General features: G+C 42.1%; 1 protein-coding gene across 2 annotated transcripts; it reads left to right on the forward strand.

Annotated features, from left to right (window-relative positions):
- Nucleotides 1-640: 640 nt before the first annotated feature.
- Nucleotides 641-15,504, forward strand: LOC124009672 (E3 ubiquitin-protein ligase MARCHF6-like). 2 transcript variants are annotated; one of them, XM_046321716.1, is made up of 26 exons: nucleotides 641-932; nucleotides 1,682-1,781; nucleotides 3,468-3,541; nucleotides 5,512-5,655; nucleotides 5,758-5,830; nucleotides 5,967-6,141; nucleotides 7,078-7,255; nucleotides 7,586-7,647; nucleotides 7,750-7,782; nucleotides 7,872-7,923; nucleotides 8,026-8,084; nucleotides 8,267-8,347; nucleotides 8,463-8,531; nucleotides 8,762-8,836; nucleotides 8,931-9,065; nucleotides 9,197-9,316; nucleotides 9,433-9,533; nucleotides 9,782-9,919; nucleotides 10,139-10,337; nucleotides 11,612-11,681; nucleotides 11,809-11,990; nucleotides 12,422-12,556; nucleotides 12,752-12,841; nucleotides 12,978-13,125; nucleotides 13,516-13,651; nucleotides 13,917-15,504. In XM_046321716.1, exons 1-26 carry the CDS (start codon nucleotides 914-916, stop codon nucleotides 14,005-14,007), a joined length of 2,739 nt encoding a protein of 912 aa, XP_046177672.1. In that variant the 5' UTR covers nucleotides 641-913; the 3' UTR covers nucleotides 14,008-15,504. The 2 variants fall into 2 exon arrangements, with proteins under 2 accessions (XP_046177672.1, XP_046177671.1); XM_046321715.1 differs by having other exon boundaries at nucleotides 642-932; nucleotides 11,809-12,008.
- The last annotated feature ends 8,397 nt before the right edge of the window (nucleotides 15,505-23,901 follow it).

The following is a 23,901-nucleotide window of genomic DNA, read 5'->3' on the forward strand; positions in this document are numbered from 1 at the left end:
GACCAGGGATGTTTTCTTGATAAGTGTGTGAATTGGACCATTTTCCTCTCCCGCTAAGCATTAATTTACAATTTAGTCATTTAGCAGACGCTCTTATCCAGAGCAACTAGGGTTAAGTGCCTTACTCATGGGCACATTAACATATTTTTCTCCTATTTGGCTCAGGAACTCAAACCAGCGACCTTTCAGTTACTGGCCCACCGCACTTAACCGCTAAACTATCTGCAACCCCATTCGAAATGTAATGAGTACTTCTGAGTATCAGGGAAAATGCATCGAGTAAAAAGTACACGATTTTCTTTAGGAATGTAGTAATGTAAAAGCAGTAAAAATATATATATAACTGGTAATGTAATGTACAGATACCCCCCAAAACGACTTAAGTAGTACTTTAAAGTATTTCGACTTAAGTACTTTACACCACTGGATGTACCTGTATTTAAAATAATAAAAAATAATTGTGATAAAAATCTATGCAAATTCCCCTTCGTGCATTCGTCACTACCAACACAATTGATTTAATTTGACTTAATATGAACTAAAACTCCTAAAACGTATTTGTTGAATTTCTATTTTGGAATAAAAGTATACTCTTTTGGCGTATTTCAATACCGTAAGCATACTAATACTTGCTGTGCATTTCTGTTTTTAGCGGAGCTAGTCAAGCCTTCTAGCAGCAGCAGCAGTAGTACCATGATGAAGTGTGCCCAATAAATAGATTCATTGTGTCACAACGGGGAATCAAATAGACAGGTTACATTGTATTCCGGGGATCGTTGGTGTTCGAATCGAACATCATTCTGAGATGTTATGTTTATTTTATTTCGCTGGCAGCTGGGCATTCCACCAACTAGTCAGACGGTGTTTCGTGTTGTGCTGACTGTAAAGAGGACAGTGTGCGTCAGTATTCAAGATGGACACCGCCGAGGAAGGTAGCTAGCAAGCTCGTCAACCCATATCGTTACATTTACGTTACAGTATTGGTTAACTTCCTGTTGTGACACACATTTGATTGGCCCTCAAGGAATCTGTTTTGTGGACATTTAACAATAACTGTTTATTTCTGTCGATTCTGCTACCTGCGTGTAGTAGCTAACGTAATCGTCAGTTAGCTATGCTAGTAAGCTAACTAACTTAAGCTACATTCACTCACCACTAGATCCGAGATATAGCTAACCAACATTCGTGACTGCTAGTTAACATTAGTGGTGCGCTAACTGCACTGCTACACGTTGTTGTTAAATGTCAATGCAATACAATAGTGGCGTAGTGCTCAATGATACAATCAACATCGCTAGCTAGCGAACTAAAATAATAGCAACATGATAACATGTTACTGTTTGTTTGCAAACCCTCCCAGTATGTGCCACCCACCCATTACATTAGTACTGTCACTCACTTGATTGGTGTCAGTGACAAGTAAAGCATGTGCACGATTAATTTCTGAATGTAATGTTAATCAAAACCCCCAGACTATTTACAAATGAAAGCCCTTACATAAAGAGTATTGAGATCACTGAAATATCTGCAATATCTGTTATCATGCAGGTTGCACATTATGGTTTCTCATAACAAAGCCGGTCTGATTTTCTGCATACAGAATCAGCATCAGGCCTTTTTCTTTGTTGGTAGAACCCTGTTCTCTGTGATTTTGTTTAATTCGTGTCCTTGTTTTCTGCAGGGGATATATGCCGGGTCTGCCGGTCTGAAGGAACCCCGGACAAGCCACTATATCACCCGTGTGTTTGCACAGGAAGTATAAAATTCATCCACCAAGAATGGTATGTGGTGTTGGTGGTATACTCAAACACAGGGTCAGTGGCATTTCTTTAGAGACAGACTGTGTTCTAGCCAGAGCATGATGCATTCAAGATTGGGATTGAGCCAAGTATTACTAAGGGAAAGTAATACTTAGCAAGTGATGCACTCTGATACTAAACTCAGCAAAAAGAGAAATGTCCTCTCACTCTGTTATTTTCAGCAAACTTAAATATGTGTAAATATTTGTATGAACATACCAAGATTCAACAACTGAGACATAAACTGATAAAGGTAAAAAAAAAAAAATAACAGGTCAAAAGTAACAGTATCTGGTGTGGCCACCAGCTGCATTGTGTACTGCAGTGAATCTCCTCATGTACTGCACCAGATTTGCCCGTTCTTGCTGTGAGAGGCACCTTCAAGTTTCCAGACATTTCTGGGGGGAAAGGCCTTAGCCCTCACCCTCCGATACAACAGGTCCCAGACGTGCTCAATGTGATTGAGATCCGGGCTCTTCGCTGGCCATGGCAGAACACTGACATTCCTGTCTTTCAGGAAATCACTCACAGAATGAGCAGTATGGCTGGTGACATTGTCATGCTGGAGGGTCATGTCAGGATGAGCCTGCAGGAAGGGTACCACATGAGGAAGGAGGATGTCTTCCCTGTAACGCAAGGCATTGAGATGGCCTGTAATGACAAAAAGCTCAGTCCGATGATGCTGTGACACACCGCCCCAGACCATGACGGACCCTCCACCTCCAAATCGATCCCGCTCCAGAGTATAGGCCTCGGTGTAACGCTCATTCCTTTGACGATAAACGTGAATCCGACCATCACCCCTAGTAAGACAAAACCGCGACTCGTCAGTGAAGATCACTTTTTGCCAGTCCTGTCTGGTCCAGCAACGGTGGGTTTGTGCCCATAGGTGACTGTTGCCGGTGATGTCTTGTGAGGACCTGCCTTACAACAGGCCTACAAGCCCTCAGTCCAAACTCTCTCATCCTATTGCGGATAATCTGAGCACTGATGGAGGGATTGTGCGTTCCTGGTGTGAGTCGGGCAGTTGTTGTTGCCATCCTGTACCTGTCCCGCAGGTGTGATGTTTGAATGTACCGATCCAGTGCAGGTGTTGTTACACGTGGTCTGCCACTGCGAGGGCGATCAGCTGTCCGATTTGTCTCCCTGTAGCTCCGTCTTAGGCGTCTCACACTACGGACATTGCAATTTATTGCCCTGACCACATCTGCAGTCCTCATGCCTCCTTGTAGCACGCCTAAGGCATGTTCAAACAGATGAGTAGGGACCCTGGGCATCTTTCTTTTGGTGTTTTTCAGAGTCAGTAGAAAGGCCTCTTTAGTGTCCTAAGTTTTCATAACTGTGACCTTAATTGCCTACCGTCTGTAAGCTGTTCTTGTCTTAACGACCGTTCCACAGGTGCATGTTCATTAATTGTTTATGGTTCATTGAACAAGCATGGGAAACCGTGTTTAAACCCTTTACAATGAATATCTGTGAAGTTATTTGGATTTTTACTAATTATCTTTGAAAAATGGTCCTGAAAAAGGGACGTTTCTTTTTTTTTATATATAGAGTTTATATCTCTCCCCGTGCTAGATGTACTGACCTTAGGCATGGTCAATTTATCTTTTGCATTGCTGCACATGTGACACTGCACTTATATAATCTGTCTATGTGTTTTCACAGCTTGGTACAATGGTTAAAACACAGCAGAAAAGAATACTGCGAGTTATGCAAACACCGATTTGCTTTTACACCAAGTAAGTCATTCAATTTCTTTCTCTGTCTGTCTATGTGCCTTCTGTTTTAACATACTATTCAATTCAGCATATACTTCTCGTTAGAGTGATGCTGCGAGCTTGTCTGAAGACTCTCACTGAATTATTCCGCTGCTCTATCAATTGTTACATACTTCAGTCAGAATTAGAGAACTACCGATGCATATTTATTTTAGGTCCGATTCCAATTTTTGGTGGTCAAGAAGACGGATGGCCGATATTCAAAATCATTAGATTATAGAATGTTGATGACAAAATGTCCCGGAAATAGTCATGTATGCATTCATGTATACATTTTTTAATTAAACAATACATTTGATGATGTTTTTACCAAAAGTATCTACATAACAACATAATGGTAATACTTGTATTTGAATGGTAAATCTCTTTGAATAACTGGGTAAATTAAGACGTCATGGTCCCACTCACAATACAGGTGAATGCATATGCATTAGGATAGTGTGCATGTATTGAGCTGGTTTTAGCTGATCAGTGGAGTCTGTCATCTGTAACACCATAATCTGTTTGGAAGGAAAGCAAGGGTAGGAAAAAAATATGAAACGTCAAGGCACGTTCTTTTTGACTCAAATTGGCCTATAGTTTCAAAAGGTCCATAAACATGCAGAAAGATTCTTAAGTAGCTAACCCTATTGTCAATCTTTTATTTGGGTATTTTAAAACACTTCATTCTATCCCTTTTATGACAATCATCTAATCCGACTCTCAACTGTCAATTTATGGATATGATTGAGGCTGGTCAGATCAGGACACCAGTAAATAGCTAATGTTAGCTAGCTATGTTGGCTATTACCGCCTATCTGATATCTTAGCACCATGTTTATCTAGCTAACACCACAGATAAAAGGGTTAGTTATCGTAATCTTTGCTAACACGTCACATAGCTATCTGCTTAGCTAGCTTGCTTATTGCATGCATGGCCAGGCACGTTGACACAATCCCTTATTATTAGTAAATTCACTAAACTAATATTTGCAACAGGAGTTTGATTTTGGTCACTGTCAATTTATCCATTTCTCAATACTGCACCTTTCTGTTGGAGAATGAGCTAGCTTTCTGCTGATTATTTTTTTCAGATAGATTTTCCTCTGCATTGTGCCGTGCTCAGGCGGTGTGGTTGCTAGCATAGCAGCAGCTTATATCGGTCCGATATATCGGCTCGGATGATTATTGGTCGTTCTCTAGTCTGAATCTGCTATCGTTGAAGTTGTTTGTGGTGATGAGGGGCGTTGTACAAAACAAAGTTCTCAGCAATTGGATCGTCTAACCAATCAGAGACAATAAAGTCAAAGACAATAAAATCAAAGACAATAAAGAATTTTCAAAACTTTACCCATGTGTGTTCTGGCTTTGGGAGGGAGTCAAATCCAGACTCATTGTGGAGAAGAAACAAATGTTTGCAGGTGTGTCGTTGTGGCGGAAACAATGAGTCTGGGTAGCCAGGCAAGCTGTGAGCTGCCCTCGGTCGTTATCATACAGTAAAGGTCTAGGGGACAGACACACAGCCCTGTTTAAACTAATCCATTTCTCTGGAAGTGTGGCTCAAGCTAATGTGCATGCAGCAGCCTGCTCTTACTGGAATCTGTCTGCCATCTTCATTCACATAGTGAGTGATTTAGCAAGAGATTAGCATACTTCTTGTGTTTTGAGATTATTAATATCTTGTTTTTTGAAATATTTTTTTGTGGTTTTCTCAGATGATTAGATTGTTTATCCTTGTCCTTTAGACAGTCTGTCATGATACCAATAGAAAATGGTATGTTTTCTGACCAGGCAACAGCTGACAAATCTCAGGATAACCTCTAATCTGATCCAATGCAAGCTTTTGTTAGTTCAGAATGGACCCAATTAGGACGAGTAAAGGAGTGTTGGCATTTGAGGACGTGAAAATGAAGTAGCCTATTTGATCCTTTCTTTCCTCTGTTCTTTTCCAGTCTATTCTCCAGACATGCCTTCCCGGCTGCCTGTCCAGGACATATTTGCGGGGTTGCTGACGAGTGTAGGCACAGCTATTAGATACTGGTTTCACTACACACTAGTGGCTTTTGCTTGGCTGGGAGTGGTTCCTCTCACAGCATGTAAGTACAAACGTCCTAAAACAGACTGGTGGTACATGTTGTTCAGTAGGTTATCCATTGTTAGCCCTTTGTAACTGTTGCCCGACTGTCTTATTCCTGCAGGTCGCATCTACAAGTGTCTGTTTACCGGCTCTGTGAGCTCACTCCTCACCCTGCCATTAGATATGCTTTCTACGTACGTTTTTCCTTTTTCTTCTCCCAGACCTGTACAAAACTTTACACTGTAAAAACATGAACAAATGTTGTTTTGTCATTTAGCAGATAACATTCGGACTCATCGTGAGACAATTGTCATGTCCCTTCATCCACAGAGAGAACTTGCTGGCGGACTGCTTGCAGGGTTGTTTCGTGGTGACGTGTACACTCTGCGCCTTCATCAGTCTGGTGTGGCTGCGGGAGCAGATTGTTCACGGTGGCGCCCCCCAGTGGCTGGAGCAGAATCAGCAGCAGCAGCCTCAACATGCACCAGCTCCACAACCTAATGAGGTAGCCAAAAATGCCACTGTCAAGTCACTCTTTAAAGATATACTTCTCCTTAATGCAACCGCTGTGTCAGATTTCAAAAAAGCTTTACGGAAAAAGCACACCATGCAATAATCTGAGTATAGCGCTCAGAGACCAAAACAAGCTATGTTGTGGAGTCAACAGACGTCAGAAATAGCATTATAAATATTCACTTACCTTTTATCTTCATCAGAATGCACTCCCAGGAATCCCAGATCCACAATAAAAGTTTTTTGTTCGATAAAGTCCATTTATGTCCAAATACCTCCTTTTTGTTCGCGCATTTAGTTCACAAATTCAAATTCACAAGGGGCAGGCACTTAAGTTCAAACGACAGTTCCATTACAGTTCGTAGAAACATGTCAAACGATCTATAGAATCAATCTTTAGGATGTTTTTATCATAATGAGCTCATGGCATTGTGCCAGACCCCTTAGTCAAACAGCTCTTATCTCCCCCTTCACAGTAAAAGCCTGAAACAAGGTTCTAAAGACTGTTGACATCTAGTGGAAGCCTTAGGAAGTGCAATCGGACCAAATTTCCACTGTATATTGGATAGGCAAAGACAGGTTTTTGCCTGCCATATGAGTTCTGTTATACTCAAAGATATCATTCAAACCGTTTTAGAAACTTATTCCGAGTGTTTCCTATCCAAATCTACTAATAATATGCATATCTTAGCTTCTGGGCCTGAGTAGCAGGTAGTTTACTCTGGGCAACTTATTCATCTAAGCTACTCAATACTGCCCCCCAGCCATAAGAAGTTAACATAATGATATAATAATCGTAGCATTCATTTAGTGCAACTTCATAAGTTGAGTGTTTTGAAGCACTCAATACACTCTTTCTTAACCACCTATTCTAATGTTTTGGAGCTACCTGACCCCACCTTCATGTCCCATGTCCTTTCCCTATCAGCAGGCCCCTGCTCCTGGGCAGGGGGCAGCTGAAAACCAGCCTGCTGCAGCTGAGCTCCCGGCGGACAATGGTCCAGCGGCTGAGGTCCCCGACATTCAGATGGACCCGGCAGAGGATATGGAGCTGGAGGACGAGGCTGGGGCTGAGGATGTAGCAGATGCCAACAATGGAGCACAAGGTACAAACCTCAGAATGGAAAGGTTCTAGCCTGGTCACAGTTATGTTGTGCTTTTGCCAACACCATTGCTCATTGTCAGTGACTAGGAATTGGTTTAATAGCACAAACAGACTGGCACTCGGGCTATAAAGGTCCAAGATGCTAAGCTAATACAGCCTTATTCAAAGGCTTATTAAGGATTTTGCATTTGCATTTAACAGTATTCAACATCATATTCTCTATATTTGATCATTTTTCATAGACTTTCATCTGTTGGCGATATCTGTTTGTTTGTCAAAGTATGTTCCACAGTTGGTGTCAGTGAGTGAGGTGATGCTTTTGTCTTTGTAGATGACATGAATTGGAATGCCCTGGAATGGGATCGGGCAGCAGAGGAGTTAACATGGGAGAGGGTGAGTCTGGCTTAGAATTCCCTCAGGCCTATTTGTGTTATACCCATTGGCCATTGTGTCTTTGAAAGTTAGAGTGAATTATTATTATTTTTTAAATCACAGATGCTCGGTCTTGATGGCTCCTTGGTTTTCCTGGTAAGTAGCTCATTTTTGGAGGGGGAAAAATAGCATTTGAAGTTTTCCCATGTTTGAAAAGCCTTCAGTTTGTGTTCTTCCTTTTTTAGGAGCATGTCTTCTGGGTGGTCTCACTAAACACACTCTTCATTCTGGTGTTCGGTATGTATCATTAAACTAATATTAAGAGAATGTGCAATTGATGAATAAACAATATAAAGAGAAATATTCAAACACCTGACTTGTATTGTTAATTATTTTCAGCTTTCTGCCCGTATCATATTGGTCATTTCACAGTTGTGGGACTTGGCTTTGAGAAAAATGTAAGTATCAGCTTAAATTAAATGTTTAGATTTTCTCTCACACGTGTAACCATATAGATTTAATTTAAAATCTATATGAATTGATTTTGTGAAGTTTGTTTTGGACTCGTTTTTTGACTCGTTCCATGGAGCGCAGAACGAAGAAAATCAGATTATTTTGATTGTGTAATTTCCTGTTGCAGGTGCGGGCTTCCCATTTCGAAGGCCTCATCACCACCATCGTGGGCTACATCCTCCTGGCCATGCTATTAATACTGTGCCATGTATCCTCTGGTGTCTTTCACACAAGTGTTCTAGCCTAGTTTCAGTCTGTAATAGACATGTACTACCTGTGTTGTACAGTATGTATTCGTGTGTCTTCCTTAACAAACATACCAGGGATTGGCAGCGCTGGTGAGATTTCAAAGATCCAGACACCTTTTAGGAGTGTGCTACATTGTTGTCAAGGTATCTAAAACGATGCTAATAATTTATCCCATGATTGGGAATGCAATGCTGTACTGGTATATTGCTTTTTTGTTTCTTATGGACTCAGAAGTATATACATATAGAATATTGTGTTTGTCGTCCATATGTTCTGAACTGTTACATAGCAATCGGGATTATATTCCAATCTGCCTTCTATTGCCATAAAATAAATACCAGTTATTATAACTATTGATATTATTATTAACCAGGTATCCCTGCTGGTAGTCGTGGAGATCGGTGTATTCCCTCTCATCTGTGGCTGGTGGCTCGACATCTGCTCACTGGTAAGCCAACCATGTTCTTCTGCTTCAATGATTCCTACTTTCGAAATAATAATTGATAAATCACTTAGAAACCAAGTTGTTTTCTGCGTTGCAGGAGATGTTCGATGCCTCTCTGAAGGACAGAGAGCTGAGTTTTGACTCTGCTCCCGGCACCACCATGTTCCTCCACTGGCTTGTAGGGATGGTCTACGTCTTCTACTTTGCCTCGTTCATCCTCTTACTGCGAGAGGTGAGATGGTATTCTCTCATACCTTCATAGCTGTCATTTGCCATGATATTTCTCCTGTAGAATTATTCTAATATATATATATATATATATCTATATATCCATGGCTGATCTGTTTCACATTTTCGATCTAGGTGCTGAGACCCGGTGTTTTATGGTTTCTCAGAAACCTGAACGATCCTGATTTTAATCCTGTCCAAGAAATGATTCACCTGCCAATATACAGACATCTCAGAAGATTCATTTTGTCGGTGGTGAGTCGCAGGTCGCAACTCATTTCTTGTTTAATGTTAAATGCCATATCTGTGGGTGTCTGGACAGGACATTTACAGAACCAGTAACACTGGGTTTCTCCTGTCTTTCTCCACAGGTGGTGTTTGGCTCCATAGTTTTGCTAATGTTGTGGCTTCCCATAAGGACGATCAAACTCATCCTCCCAGCCTTCCTCCCATACAATGTTATGCTGTACAGGTACGTCTAGGGGCCTAGAATGACTTAACTTAAGATCCCGGCTCATAGTAATATAATAAAGCTGTTATGGCCCAAGACTCCCATTTTGCATTTACCGGAGGACAAACCATGGGCCGCATTAATGCATGCCTCTTTAGTAATAAAAAAAGCCTCTTCATTAACTAACAAATACCCCTCTAATGTACTGTTGTGAGTGATGGTAATGTCTCTGTTGATTGGATGATGTGTTGGCGGTCTCCATCTCCCAGTGACGCTCCAGTCAGTGAGCTGTCTCTAGAGCTGCTGCTGCTGCAGGTGGTTCTGCCTGCGCTACTGGAACAGGGTCACACACGCCAGTGGCTCAAAGGCCTGGTCAGAGCCTGGACCGTCACCGCCGGATACCTGCTGTGAGTGTCACACACAAACAGCACACTGTAGACTGTGTGTGTGTGCGGTTTATCATTTACATTGGAAATCATTATTCTACTGTGATATTGTTAATGCAGGCTCTCATCATTCTCGTATAAAACCAAGGTAAAGACCCTGAATTTAGGTATTATAGACTGACACACATCCTTGGTCTCATCTCAGAAAGCCCCATGTTAACAGTGCTGTCTGTGCCACAGAGACCTCCACTCGTACCTGTTGGGTGACCAGGAGGAGAATGACGATGATGCAGACCAGCAGGCCAATAACAACCAGCAGAGGAGGAATAACAACAACGCCATCCCTGAGGGACTGCATGCTGCCCACCAGGCTATCCTCCAGCAGGGAGGCCCTGTGGGTGTCCAGCCCTACCACCGGCCCATGAAGTTCACCTTTAGGGTGAGACATGACTATCACTCTCACCTTTTTATCATACAGTGCATTTGGAATGTATTCAGACCCCTCTTTGATACATTACTGCCTTATTCTATAATTGATTTTCCCTCATCAATCTAAACACAATACCCCATAATGACAAAGCGAAAACAGGTTTTTAGAAAGTAGTTTACATAAGTATTCAGAACCTTTGCTATGAGACTCGAAATTGAGCATCCTGTTTCCATTGATCATCATTGAGATGTTTCTACAACTTGCGAGTCCACCTGTGGTAAATTCAATTGATTGGACATGATTTGGAAAGGCACACACCTGTCTATATAAGGTCCCGCAGTTGACAGTGCATGTCAGAATACAAACCAGGCCATGATGTCGAAGCGATTTTCCATAGAGCTCCAAAACAGGATTGTGTCGGCACAGTCGGCTCAGTAAAAGGCACATGACGGCCTACTTGGAGTTTGCCAAAAGGCACCTAAAGGACTCTGACTATGAGAAACAAGATTCTCTCTCTGGTCTGAGGAAACCATGATTGAACTCTTTGTCCTAAATGCAAAGTGTCACATCTGAAGGAAACCTGGCACTATCCCTGCTGTGAAGCATGGTGGTGGCAGCATGCTGTGGGGATGTTTTTCAGTGGCAGGGACTGGGAGACTAGTCAGGATCGAGAGAAAGATGTACAAAGATATCCTTGATGAAAACCTGCTTCAGAGCACTCAGGACCTCAGTCTGGGGGCAAAGGTTCACCTTCCAACAGGACAATGACCCTAAGCACACAGCCAAGACAACTCAGGAGTGGCTTCGGGACAAGTCTCTGAATGTCCTTGATGGGCCCAGCCAGAGCTCGGATTTGAACTCGATCGAACATCTCTGGAGACACTTGAACATAGCTGCGCAGCAACGCTCCCCACCCAAGCTTACAGAGCTTGAGAGGATCTGCAGAGAAGATTGGGAGAAACAATACAGGTGTGTCAAGCTTGTAGCGTCATACCCAAGAAAACTCAAGGGTGTGATTGCTCGCTAAGGCTCTTCAACAAAGTACTGAGTGAAGGATCTGAGTACTTATATAAATGTTTTTGCTTTGTCACGATATGGTAGTATGTAGATTGACAGGGGGGGGTCCATTTTAAAATAAGACTAACGTAACAATGTGGAAAAAGTCAAGTGGTCTGATGACGATCACTCTCTCCTGCAGCAGTAGACTCTTCACTTGTTTCCTCTAAGCCATCTTTGTCTTCTTTCTCAGAGCATGATAATGTAGTGTATTCTTGTTTTTCTAGATTGTGCTCCTGATCGTGTTCATGTGTGTGACACTGCTGGTGGCCAGTCTGGCGTGCCTTACGTTGCCAGGTGAGTTTTCTGTATAGTCCACACAACCCACTCACTCAGTCACTCACTGAATTACACTATCCACTCCACTGTCTTCCTCTTTCACCTACTGTCACCCTCTCCCTGTCCCCTCCGCCCCCTGCTACAGTATTCACCGGCCGGTACCTGATGTCCTTCTGGACAGGCAGTGCTAAGATCCACGAGCTGTACACGGCAGCGTGCGGCCTATACGTGTGCTGGCTGTCCATCAGGGTCATCACCGTGCTGCTGTCCTGGATGCCCCAGGGCAGGAGGGCCATTCTACTCAAGGTCCAGGAGTGGACCCTCATGGTAATGCTCTGCAACACGGTAATGACAAGCAACACCCACCGCCCACATCTGTCATGAGTGAATTGGTCTTCATAACTATTTTTGTTTTTCCCCAGGAGAATTATGTGATTTTTATACAACAAAATCTAGTGTGGGAAGATGGTTTAAAACAGATATATTGACATGTAAAGACCCATAGAGAGATTTAAGTACTGTATGTTCATATTGTTTATGCTGTTTCTATTACACTGTGCTTTATGTTAGTTTGCAAGGGCTCACCTCCTTTGTGAGTGCATGGCTCTGGGTGATGAATGTCCTCTACATGATGAATGTCCTCTACATAGTCTGAACCAGAATACAAATTCAAGATGGCTCAGTAAAATGACACCCACTAGGTGTGTAGGAGAGGCCTGTGTTTCTAGCCCTCTGTGTTGCCTTGTACTGCACTGTAGATCCTGAAGACAGTGGTCGTAGCTGTGTTGCTGGCTGGCGCCATCCCTCTCCTGCTGGGCTTGCTGTTTGAGATGGTCATAGTAGCCCCTCTCAGGGTGCCGCTGGACCAGACACCACTCTTCTACCCCTGGCAGGTACTGTAAGGACCACTCATCTAACACCAGTGTCCATATACCGTTATGGTATTGCAGTACATTAGATGAAAATGGGAATCTTAATATTTTAAACTGTACCTAAAACATGTATGATGCTGGCGTTAGATTGCCTCAATTGGATAACAGAACAAGAGGCAACTACAGCCAACACTACTGTTTTGTGCTTTGTTTCAGGACTGGGCTCTCGGAGTGCTCCATGCCAAAATCATTGCCGCCATTACTCTGATGGGTCCCCAGTGGTGGCTGAAAACAGTGATCGAGCAGGTCAGTCCCACAAGATTGCATTTTACTATGATTATTATCACCTTAATTCCTCTGAAGATGTCATTCATGATATAGCTCAGATTCATGTTGAATACATGTTGGCATCATTTTGACTTCCTTGTGTTTCCTCTTGTAGGTGTATGCTAACGGAATTCGCAACATTGATCTCCATTTCATCATCCGTAAGCTGGCTGCTCCGGTTATCTGTGTGCTACTGGTGTCTCTCTGTGTGCCCTATGTCATCTCTGCTGGCATCGTCCCCATCATAGCTCAGTATTCCCCAGGTACGGCAAATATCAGTTGATGAAAGTGGAATTCGTGATTTCGAGAGAGAGAGAGAGAGAGAGAGAGAGAGAGAGAGAGAGAGAGAGAGAGAGAGAGAGAGAGAGAGAGAGAGAGAGAGAGAGAGAGAGAGAGAGAGAGAGAGAGAGAGAGAGAGAGAGAGAGAGAGAGAGAGAGAGAGAGAGAGAGAGAGAGAGAGAGAGAGAGAGAGAGAGAGAGAGAGAGAGAGAGAGAGAGAGAGAGAGAGAGAGAGAGAGAGAGAGAGAGAGAGAGAGAGAGAGAGAGAGAGAGAGAGAGAGAGAGAGAGAGAGAGAGAGAGAGAGAGAGAGAGAGAGAGAGAGATTATAAGTGAGCCAGTTAAAGGGATGATCCTCTGATTGCTCTCTCTGCAGGAGTTACCATGGAGATGCAGAATTTGGTGCAGAGGAGAATCTACCCGTTCCTGCTCATGGTCGTCATGCTGCTGGGAATCCTCTCCTTCCAAATCCGTCAATTTAAGCGCCTTTACGAACACATTAAGAATGACAAGTGAGCACCATGACATTAAGCTCAGCACAACCACACTTGTGACTTATACTTATTGCCAATGCTGACCTGACAAAATGTCTTCCGGATGTCTGACTGTCATCACAAAGTCTCCATTATTACAATGGACCACCATAGTTGCCAGTAAAATCATCAAATAACGTCTCCAAGCCTCTGAGGATATACTTGTTGGCATTTTTACACTTTTGTAGCCAGTATCCTTTCATGGCATGGTATTTCTCTCTGAAACTGTCTTTTTCTTTCCCAGGTACCTGGTTGGACAGAGACTGGTGAACTATGAACGCAAGGCGGCAGGCAGAAGCAGTGCAGCCACACACAGCAGCTCTTCCCAGGAGTAGGAGCTGTTAACACCTGATCTGAGAACAGCCTCTAGCTGTGTAGCCTCTCTCCTCCACTGCCTCCCTTTTAATGTTTCTTCACATTCATGACTCAAGCACTCGCCTCTCACCATGCCTTATTTCACTCCTTGCTCTCAAGCACAGCTGGAGAAAGGAGTGCGTTTTACTAAATAGATTAAAAGGCTAAATTACCTTAAACCAACCAACATGGATTAAAAAAAGGTTTCATCTTTGTACATCTTGAAAAAAAATACATGTATTTTGTTAATTAAATCTAGATGTCAAGTTATTCTTTTCCTGTTGTTAGGTCTAGATGCGTTCCTGTTGTTAGGCCTGGATGGACTACTACATTATTTGGCCAGGAGGAGGCAGAGTCCTGAGAGGCCTCTGTACAGCTCTATGGGGTAATCCCATTGGAACACATGACGGAGGCTCCGCTTTAGAGGAGTGATGAGCGTGAGACAAGGCAGAAGAACTTTAGGATCAGTTTTTGTAGTTTTTATTTATTAGTTTGGATTTTCCTTTAAGGGGTTTAGTATTACAGTGTGTGGGTGAGAGGTTATCTGCAAGAAAGACAAGTTCCTATTGGAATGGGTGATTTACTCTTTCTGCAGCAGGGTTCAAAGCCAGGTAATACAGATTCATGCATTTCGGTTCACTGTCTGACTGACTGGCCACAGAGGAGCTGTTGAGTGTTTCAAGCTTCCCTGAATAGCTTTATACTGGCTTGATGGTCTCCTGTCTCAGGCTGGAGTTATTAATGAAATCCCAGCTAGCCAGCTATATTTGTATCATGTAGCTCCAATATTTGGTTTCATTTGAGGGAACCCTGAAAGGCAGTCTGCTTTTTAGTTAGAAGTTACAAGATTGTAACTGTGCTCATGACATCTGTGTAATTTCTGCTCTACATTTCTTGCTACGCCTGTTGTACAGAGTAACATAGGTTGTTACATATGCATGAATATCAGTCTGTTGCACTTAAGCTTTAACATAGTGGCAGTCATTCATTAACCATTTTAGTGAAATCAAGTCAGTATTTCAATGTGGTGGTAATGACACTACAATACAATGAAATATGATTTGCTTGACAGGAGTTTTGGATCAGGTTTGACACTACTTTTTTTGTCTGTGTTACTGAGATTGGTACAATGTTTGTAAATAAAGCATTTCTATGGTTTGGATTGTTTACCATGGCAACAAAACCTATTTTCTTCTTTTCAATGTGTAAAATTGGCTGTGTCAGTTGCAGGTTTAAGACTGGATTTCTGACTGTTTTAGAGGGTATTAAATGCTATGTGACCATACAGTATCTTAACAAAACTGGGTACTGTCGTTAGCCTGTTACCCGGACCATTTTTTTTTTTTTTTAGCAAATTCCCTATTTTTATATGTGCGTCTAGTGTTTAATTGTGTAGGTCTTGTGTGTGCTTCGTGTTGTTTTTCTGAGTGGTTAAGTGTGTATTGGTCATCTTAATAAATGGCTGCTTTCTTTCCTCACAGAATGTCACCTTGACCTGTTTGTCATATTCACAAGTTTCAGTTAAATTGGACTCTGGAGAGATCAAGCAAAAGCCAGCAGGCACATGACAGTCTGGGAATTGAATAGAAAAACGCAATGGATGTGAATAGCATAAAATACATCCTCTTGTGTTGTATCATGAAAGTAAGCCTTGCTCAATCACCTCTCCCTATAGCATGTGTGGTTGATGGGGAGACATTGGTTATATAACTGGTTATAAAACGAATGGTATGACATTTCCATCAACAGGTGTATGTATAGAGCTCAAGTATGGAAATACAGTGAGCTCCAACGTATTGGGACAGTGACACATTTTTTGTTGTTTTGGTTCTGTACTCCTGCACTTCATATTTGAATTGACTATGAGGTTAAAGTGCAGACTGGCACTTTAATTTGAGGTTATTTTCATCCATATCGGGTGAACCACTTAGAAATTAGAACAATTTTATGTAATCAAAAGTCTTGGGACAAATGGACTAATATGTGTATTAAAATAGTCAAACATTAAGTATTTGATCCCATATGCAATGGACTACATCAAGCTTGTGAATAATGATGAGTGAGAAAGTTAGAGGCATAAATATTATACCCCCCCCATAAAGCTAACCTCCACTGTTATTGTAATGGTGAGAGGTTAGCATGTCTTGGGGGTATTTGTGCGTCTGTAAATTTCTCACTCATCATTATTCATGATTCATTCAGGACTATCCATAATTATGGAAGCATCCATATTAATGTAGAAGAGTTTAGAAATATATTATATTCTTATTTACAATAAAATGCACCCCAAAATGACACAATACATTATTTACCATTCATTTATATTGGGCACAAAATAATCTGAAACACAACTAAACCAAACGGCAAAAGCATCCAACAAGTTTGTAGTCAAAAACTTGACATAATCATTGCGTGCTAGGAATATTGAACCAAATACTCAACTTTTGACTACTTTATTACACATATACAGTAACAGTCAAACGTTTAGACACACCTACTAATCGAAGGGTTTTTCTTTATTTTGACCATTTCTACATCGTAGAATAAACTATGACATAACACATGGAATCATGTAGTTAAACAAATCAAAATATATTTTATATTTGAGATTCTTCAAAGTAGCCACTCTTTGCCTTGATGACAGGTTTGCACACTCTTGGCATTCTCTCAACCAGCTTTAAGAGGAATAATTTTCCAACAGTATTGAAGGAGTTCCCACGTATGTTGAGCACTTGTTGGCTGCTTTTCCTTCACTGCGGTCCAACTCATCCCAAACCATCTCAATTGGGTTGAAGCGTGGTGATTGTGGAGGCCAGGTCATCTGATGCAGAACTCCATCACTCTCCTTCTTGGTCAAATAACTCTTAAACAGCCTGGAGGTGTGTTCGGTCATTGTCCTGTTTAAAAACAAATGATAGTCCCACTAAGGGCAAACCAGATGGGATGGAGTATCGCAGCAGAATGATGTGGTAGCCATGCTGGTTAAGTGTGCCTTGAATTCTAAATCAATCACAGTATCACCAACAAAGCACCCCCACAGCATCACACCTCCTCTCCCGTGCTTCACGGTGGGAACCACACATGTGGAGATCATCCGTTCACCTACTCTGCGTCTCACAAGGAGACGGCGGTTGGAACCAAAAGTCTCAAATTTGGAATCTCCAATCAGACCAAAGGACAGATTTCCACCGGTCTATTGTCCATTGCTCGTGTTTCTTGGCCCAAGCAAGTCTCTTCTTCTTATTGGTGTCCTTTAGTAGTGGTTTCTTTGCAGCAATTTGACCATGAAGGCCTGATTCATGCAGACTCCTCTGAACAGTTGATGTTGAGATGTGTCTGTTACTTGAACTCTGTGAAGCATTTATTTGGGCTGCAATCTGAGGCTGGTAACTCTAATTAACTTATCCTTGTCAGCAGAGGTAACTTTGGGTCTTCCTTTCCTGTGGTGGTCCTCATGAGAGCCAGTTTCATCATAGCGCTGGATGTTTTTTGCGACTGCACTTGAAGAAACGTTCAAAATTCTTTACATTTTCCGGATTGACTGACATTCATGTCTTAAAGTAATGATGGACTGTTGTTTCTCTTTGATTATTTGAGCTGTTCTTGTCATAATATGGACTTGGTCTTGTACCAAATAGGGCAATCTTCTGTATACCACCCCTACCTTGTCACGACACAACTGATTGGCTCAAACGCATTAAGAAGGAAAGAAATCCCACTAGTTAACTTTTTAATTGAAATGCATTCCAGGTGACTACCTCATGAAACTGGTTGAGAGAATGCCAAGAGTGTGCAAACCTGTCATCAAGGTAAAGGGTGGCTACTTTGAGGAATCTGAAATATACAATATATTTTCATTTGTTTAACACTTTATTGCTTACTACACGATTCCATATGTGTTATTTCATAGTTTTGTTGTCTTCACTATTATTCTACAATGTAGAAAAGAGTAAACATAAAAATAATAAACCTTGAATGAGTAGGTGTGTCCAAACTTTTGACTGTTACTCTATGTTCATTTGTCCCAATACTTTCGATCCCCTAAAATTAAGGGAATATCTACTAAAAGTGCTGTATTTTCTAAAAGGTTCCCCCGAAATGAATGAAAATACCCTCAAATTAAAACTGAAAGTCTGCACTTTATTCTCATAGTCGTGTAGTTTCAAATCCAAAAGACTGGAGTATAGAGCCAAAACTACAGAAAATGTCACTGTTCCAATACTTTTGGAGATCATTGTGTGTTGAGATTGGAAATACTGTTGGCTGCATATCTAATGTTGATTGACCTGGGTTGCTGAATTCTTATTCTAACACCCTTTTCACGCTATAGTGCCGACCCAAACTTTAGTTTCAGAATATTGTCCCTTCCAACACAGTTCTAAGCCAGCACGGCTCAGCCCTATCTGGCACAATAAGATACAGTGCCTTCAGAAAGCCCTCATACCCCTTGACTTACAGTGCATTCGGAAAGAATTCAGACCTGTTGACTTTTTTCACATTTTGTTACATTACAACCTTATTCTAAAATTGATTAATACATTTTTTCAAATGTATTAAAAATACAAATGGAAATATCACATTGACATAAGCATTCAGATCCTTTACTCAGTACTTTGTTGAAGCACCTTTGGCTGCGATTACAGCCACGAATCTTCTTGGGTATGACGCTACAAGCTTGGCACACCTGTATTTGGGGAGTTTCTCCAATTCTTCTCTGCAGATCCTCTCAAGTTCTGGCACAGCTATTTTCAGGTCTCTCCAGAGATGTTCCATCGGGTTCAAGTCCAGGCTCTGGCTGGGCTACTCAAGGACATTCAGAGACTTGTCCCAAAGACACTCCTGTGTTGTCTTGGTTGTTTGCTTAGGTTCATTGTCCTGTTGGAAGGTGAACCTTCGCCCCAGTCTGAGGTCCTTGGTTTTCATCAAGCATCTGTCTGTATTTGCTCGGTTAATCTTTCCCTCGATTTTTCCTTCTCCCAGTCCCTACCGCTGAAAAACATCCCCACAGCATGATGCTGCCACCACCATGCTTCACTGTATGGATAGGTGCCAGGTTTCCTCCAGATGTGACGCTTGGCACTTAGGCCAAAGAGTTCAATCATGGTTTCATCAGACCAGAGAATCTTGTTTCCTATGGTCTGAGTCCTTTAGGTGCCTTTTGGCAAACTCCAAGCGGATGTCATATGCCTTTTACTGAGGAGTGGCTTCCGTCTGGCCACTCTACCATAAAGGCCTGATTGATGCAGTGCTGCAGAGATAGTTGTCCTTCTGGAAGGTTCTCCCATCTCCACAGAGGAACTCTGAAGCTATGTCAGAGTGACCATTGGGTTCGTGGTCACCTCCCTGACCAAGGCCCTTCTCCCCTGATTTCTCAGTTTGACATGGTGGCCAGCTCTAAGAAGAGTCTTGGTGGTTGCAAACTTTTTTAATTTAAGAATGATGGAAGCCACTGTGTTCTTGGGGACCTTCAATGCTGCAGAAATGTTTTGGTACCCTTCCCGAGTGCCTCGACACAATCATGTCTCGGAGCTCTACAGACAATTCCTTGACCTCATGGTTTGATTTTTTTGCTCTGACATGAACTGTCAACTGTGGGACCTTATATAGACAGGTGTGTGCCTTTCCAAATCATGTTCAATCAATTGGATTTACCACAGGTGGACTCCAATCAAGTTGTACAAGCATCTCAAGGAGGATCAATGGAAACAGGATGCAGCTGACCTCAATTTTGAGTCTCATAGCAAAAGATCTGAATACTTATGTAAATAAGGTATTTCTAAAACTCTCTTTATGCTTTGTCATTATGGGGTATTGTGTGTAGATTGATGAGATGGACTTTAAAAATACATATTTTAGAATAAGTCTGTAACGTCACTAAAAATGGAAAAAGGGAAGGGTGTGAATACTTTCCGAATGCATTGTATTCTACATTTTGTTGTGCTACAGCCTGTATTCTAAATGGATTAAATCTTCTTCTTTTTCTCTCATCTACACACAATACCCCATCATGACAAAGTGAAAACATGTTTTTTGAAGTCTTAGCAAATGTATTGAAAATTAAATAGATTAATTAAATATCTTATTTACATAAATATTCACACCCTGAGTCAATACATGTAAGAATCACATTTGGCAGCGATTACAGTTTTCAGTCTTTCTGGGTAAGTCTTTAAGAGCTCTCAAATTGGTTGTTGATCACTGACTCATCTCTTCAGTGGGTCATATGATTGAGTGTAGTCTGGCCCAGGAGTGGGAAGGTGAACGGAAAGGCTCTGGAGCAACGAACCGCCCTTGCTGTCTCTGCCTGGCCGGTTCCCCTCTTTTCACTGGGATTCTTTGCCTCTAACCCTGTTACGGGGGCTGAGTCACTGGCTTGCTGGGGCTCTCTCGTGCCGTCCCTGGGGGGGGTGCGTCACCTGGGTGGGTTGATTCACTGTTGTGGTCGGCCTGTCTGGGTTCCCCCCCTTGGGTTGTACCGTGTCGGAGATCTTTGTGGGCTATACTCGGCCTTGTCTCAGGATGGTAAGTTGGTGGTTGAAGATTTCCCTCTAGTGGTGTGGGGGCTGTGCTTTGGCAAAGTGGGTGGGGTTATATCCTTCCTGTTTGGCCCTGTCCGGGGTGTCCTCGGATGGGGCCACAGTGTCTCCTGACCCCTCCTGTCTCAGCCTCCAGTATTTATGCTGCAGTAGTTTATGTGTCGGGGGGCTAGGGTCAGTTTGTTTATCTGGAGTACTTCTCCTGTCCTATTCAGGTGTCCTGTGTGAATCTAAGTGTGCGTTCTCTAATTCTCTCCTTCTCTCTTTCTTTCTCTCTCTCGGAGGACCTGAGCCCTAGGACCATGCCCCAGGACTACCTGACATGATGACTCCTTGCTGTCCCCAGTCCACCTGGCCATGCTGCTGCTCCAGTTTCAACTGGCCTGGGCCCTAGGACCATGTCCCAGGACTACCTGACATGAGGACTCCTTGCTGTCCCCAGTCCACCTGGCCATGCTCCTGCTCCAGTTTCAACTGTTCTGCCTTACTATTATTCAACCATGCTGGTCATTTATGAACATTTGAACATCTTGGCCACGTTCTGTTATAATCTCCACCCGGCACAGCCAGAAGAGGACTGGCCACCCCACATATGCTCTCTCTAATTCTCTCTTTCTTTCTCTCTCTCGGAGGACCTGAGCCCTAGGACCGTGCCCCAGGACTACCTGACATGATGGCTCCTTGCTGTCCCCAGTCCACCTGACTGTGCTGCTGCTCCAGTTTCAACTGTTCTGCCTTATTATTATTTGACCATGCTGGTCATTTATGAACATTTGAACATCTTGGTCATGTTCTGTTATAATCTCTACCCGGCACAGCCAGAAGAGGACTGGCCACCCCACATAGCCCGGTTCCTCTCTAGGTTTCTTCCTAGGTTTTGGCCTTTCTAGGGAGTTTTTCCTAGCCACCGTGCTTTTACACCTGCATTGTTTGCTGTTTGGGGTTTTAGGCTGGGTTTCTGTACAGCACTTTGAGATATCAGCTGATGTACGAAGGGCTATATAAATAAATTTGATTTGATTTGATTTGCTAGACAGCCATTTTCAAGTCTTGCCATAGATTTTCAAGCCGATTTAAGTCAAAACTGTAACTAGGCTTCTCAGGAACAATTAATGTCATCTTGGTAAGCAATTCCAGTGTATAGTTGGCCTTGTGGTTTAGGTTATTGTTCTGCTGAAAGGTGAATGTGTCTCCCGGAGGCTGTTGGAAAGCAGACTGAACCAGATTTTCCTCTAGGATTTTGCCTGTGTTTAGTTCTATTCAGTTTATGTTTATCCTAAAAACTTGACTGCAGTTCCTACTACAACACCGCCATAAGAACCGCTATGCGGATTTCGGCTAAAGTGGATCTGATGAATAGAGCCCAAAATCTCTCTGGATAAGAGTGTCTGCTATGAATAAAATGATGATTATGATTAAATAAGTTCTGAACCAAACTCACTGGAAAGTGAGCGCAGTTTGGTTTGAGACAGTAACGGTGAAAAGGGTACACAGCCTCAGCACAGGATGAAACTTTTTCAGATAACACTTGTGAGATTTCTAACTGCGTGCCAGGCTGCCAATCCAGACAGTAATCTGGCAGGAATTCTGTTATAAAGTGATCCTGTTAAAGGTTAAAAAAAAATGCCTGTGGCGTAGACCCTAAATACTGGTCCATACATGAAGAAAGGCTGTCCACTTTTAAACAGCAACTGACCTAGTTCAATTCTATAACCAGGACTGACCAGAGCCTACTGTACTATTTGGTTGTTGGCAGAACTGCTAATCTGCTCACCACCCAGATAACATAAAGACTAGGACATTATCTTCAAGCCGATTTAAGTGAAAACTGTAACTAGGCCTCTCAGGAACATTCAACATCATCTTGGTAAGCAACTCCAGTGTATAGTTGGCCTTGTGTTTTAGGTTATTGTCCTGTTGAAAGGTGAATTTGTTTCCAAGTGTCTGTTGGAAAGCAGACTGAATCAGGTTTTCTTGTAGGATTTTGCCTGTGCTTAGCTTTATTCAGTTCCTTTATATTCTAAAAAAACTCCCTAGTCCTTGCTGATAACAAGCATACCCATAATATGATGCTGCCACCACCATGCTTGAAAATATGAAGAATGGTACTCAGTGTTGTGTTGTATTTGCTCCAAACATACTGCTTTGTATTCAAGACTTAAAGTTTATTTCTTTGTCACATTTTTGGCAATTTTACTTTAGTGGCTAATTACAAACAGGATGCATGTTTTGGAATATTTTTTATTCTGTACAGGCTTCCTTCTTTTCACTCTGTCATTTAGGGTAGTATTGCTGAGTAACTACAATGTTGTTGATCAATTCATTAGTTTTATCCTATCACAGCCCTTAAACTCTGTAACTGTTTTTACGTTACCATTGGCCTCATTGTGAAATTCCTGAGCGGTTTCCTTTGTCTCCGGCAACTGAGTTAGGAATGACGCCTGTATCTTTGTAGTGACTGGGTGCTACACCAGCCAATGTGTAATTAATAACTTCACCATGCTAAAAGTGGATCTGATGAATAGAGCCCTAAATCACTTTGAATAAGATCATCTGCTATAAAAATTAATTAAAAAGTCTGAAAAATAATTAAATAAACGCTGAACCAAACTCACTGGTAAAGTGAGCTAAAAGAGCGCAGTTTGGGTTGAGACAGATATCTTCAACACAGGATGAACCTTTTTCAGATAACACTTGTAGGATTTCTACCTATGTGCCAGGCTGCCAATCCAGACAGTAATCTGGCTGGCACTCTGTTGTAAAGTGATCCTGTTAAGGTAAATATAGTTTGTGGTGTAGACCTTAAATACTGGGCCATACATGAAGGTCTGTACTCTTTTAAACAGCAATTGACCTAGGTCAGTGTTTCAACCTGGACTGACCAGAGCCTACTGTACTATTTGGTTGTTGGCAGAACAGCTAATCTGCTCAACTCCAAGATAACATAAAGACTAGGACGTTATCTTCAAGCCGATTTAAGTCAAAACTGTAACTAGGCCGTCGTCTTGGTAAGTAACTCCAGTGGATAGCTGGCCTTGTGTTTTAGGTTATTGTCCTGCTGAAAGGTGAATTTATCTCCCAGTGTCTGTTGGAAAGCAGACTGAACCAGGTTTTCCTCTAGGATTTTGCCTGTGCTTAGCTTTATTCCGTTTTTTTATCCTACAAAACTCCCTTGTCCTTCCTGATAACAAACTCCTCTCTGGCAACTGAGTTAGAAGGCGCCTGTATCTTTGTTGTGACTGGATATATTGATACACAGCAAACTGTAATTAATAACTTCACCATGCCCTAAGCCGATCTGATCTTGTTGTTATTGATTTACGCTTCATAAGTGTTTTT

Source organism: Oncorhynchus gorbuscha, linkage group LG22 (genome assembly GCF_021184085.1).
Source record: "Oncorhynchus gorbuscha isolate QuinsamMale2020 ecotype Even-year linkage group LG22, OgorEven_v1.0, whole genome shotgun sequence".
Lineage (NCBI taxonomy): Eukaryota > Metazoa > Chordata > Actinopteri > Salmoniformes > Salmonidae > Oncorhynchus > Oncorhynchus gorbuscha.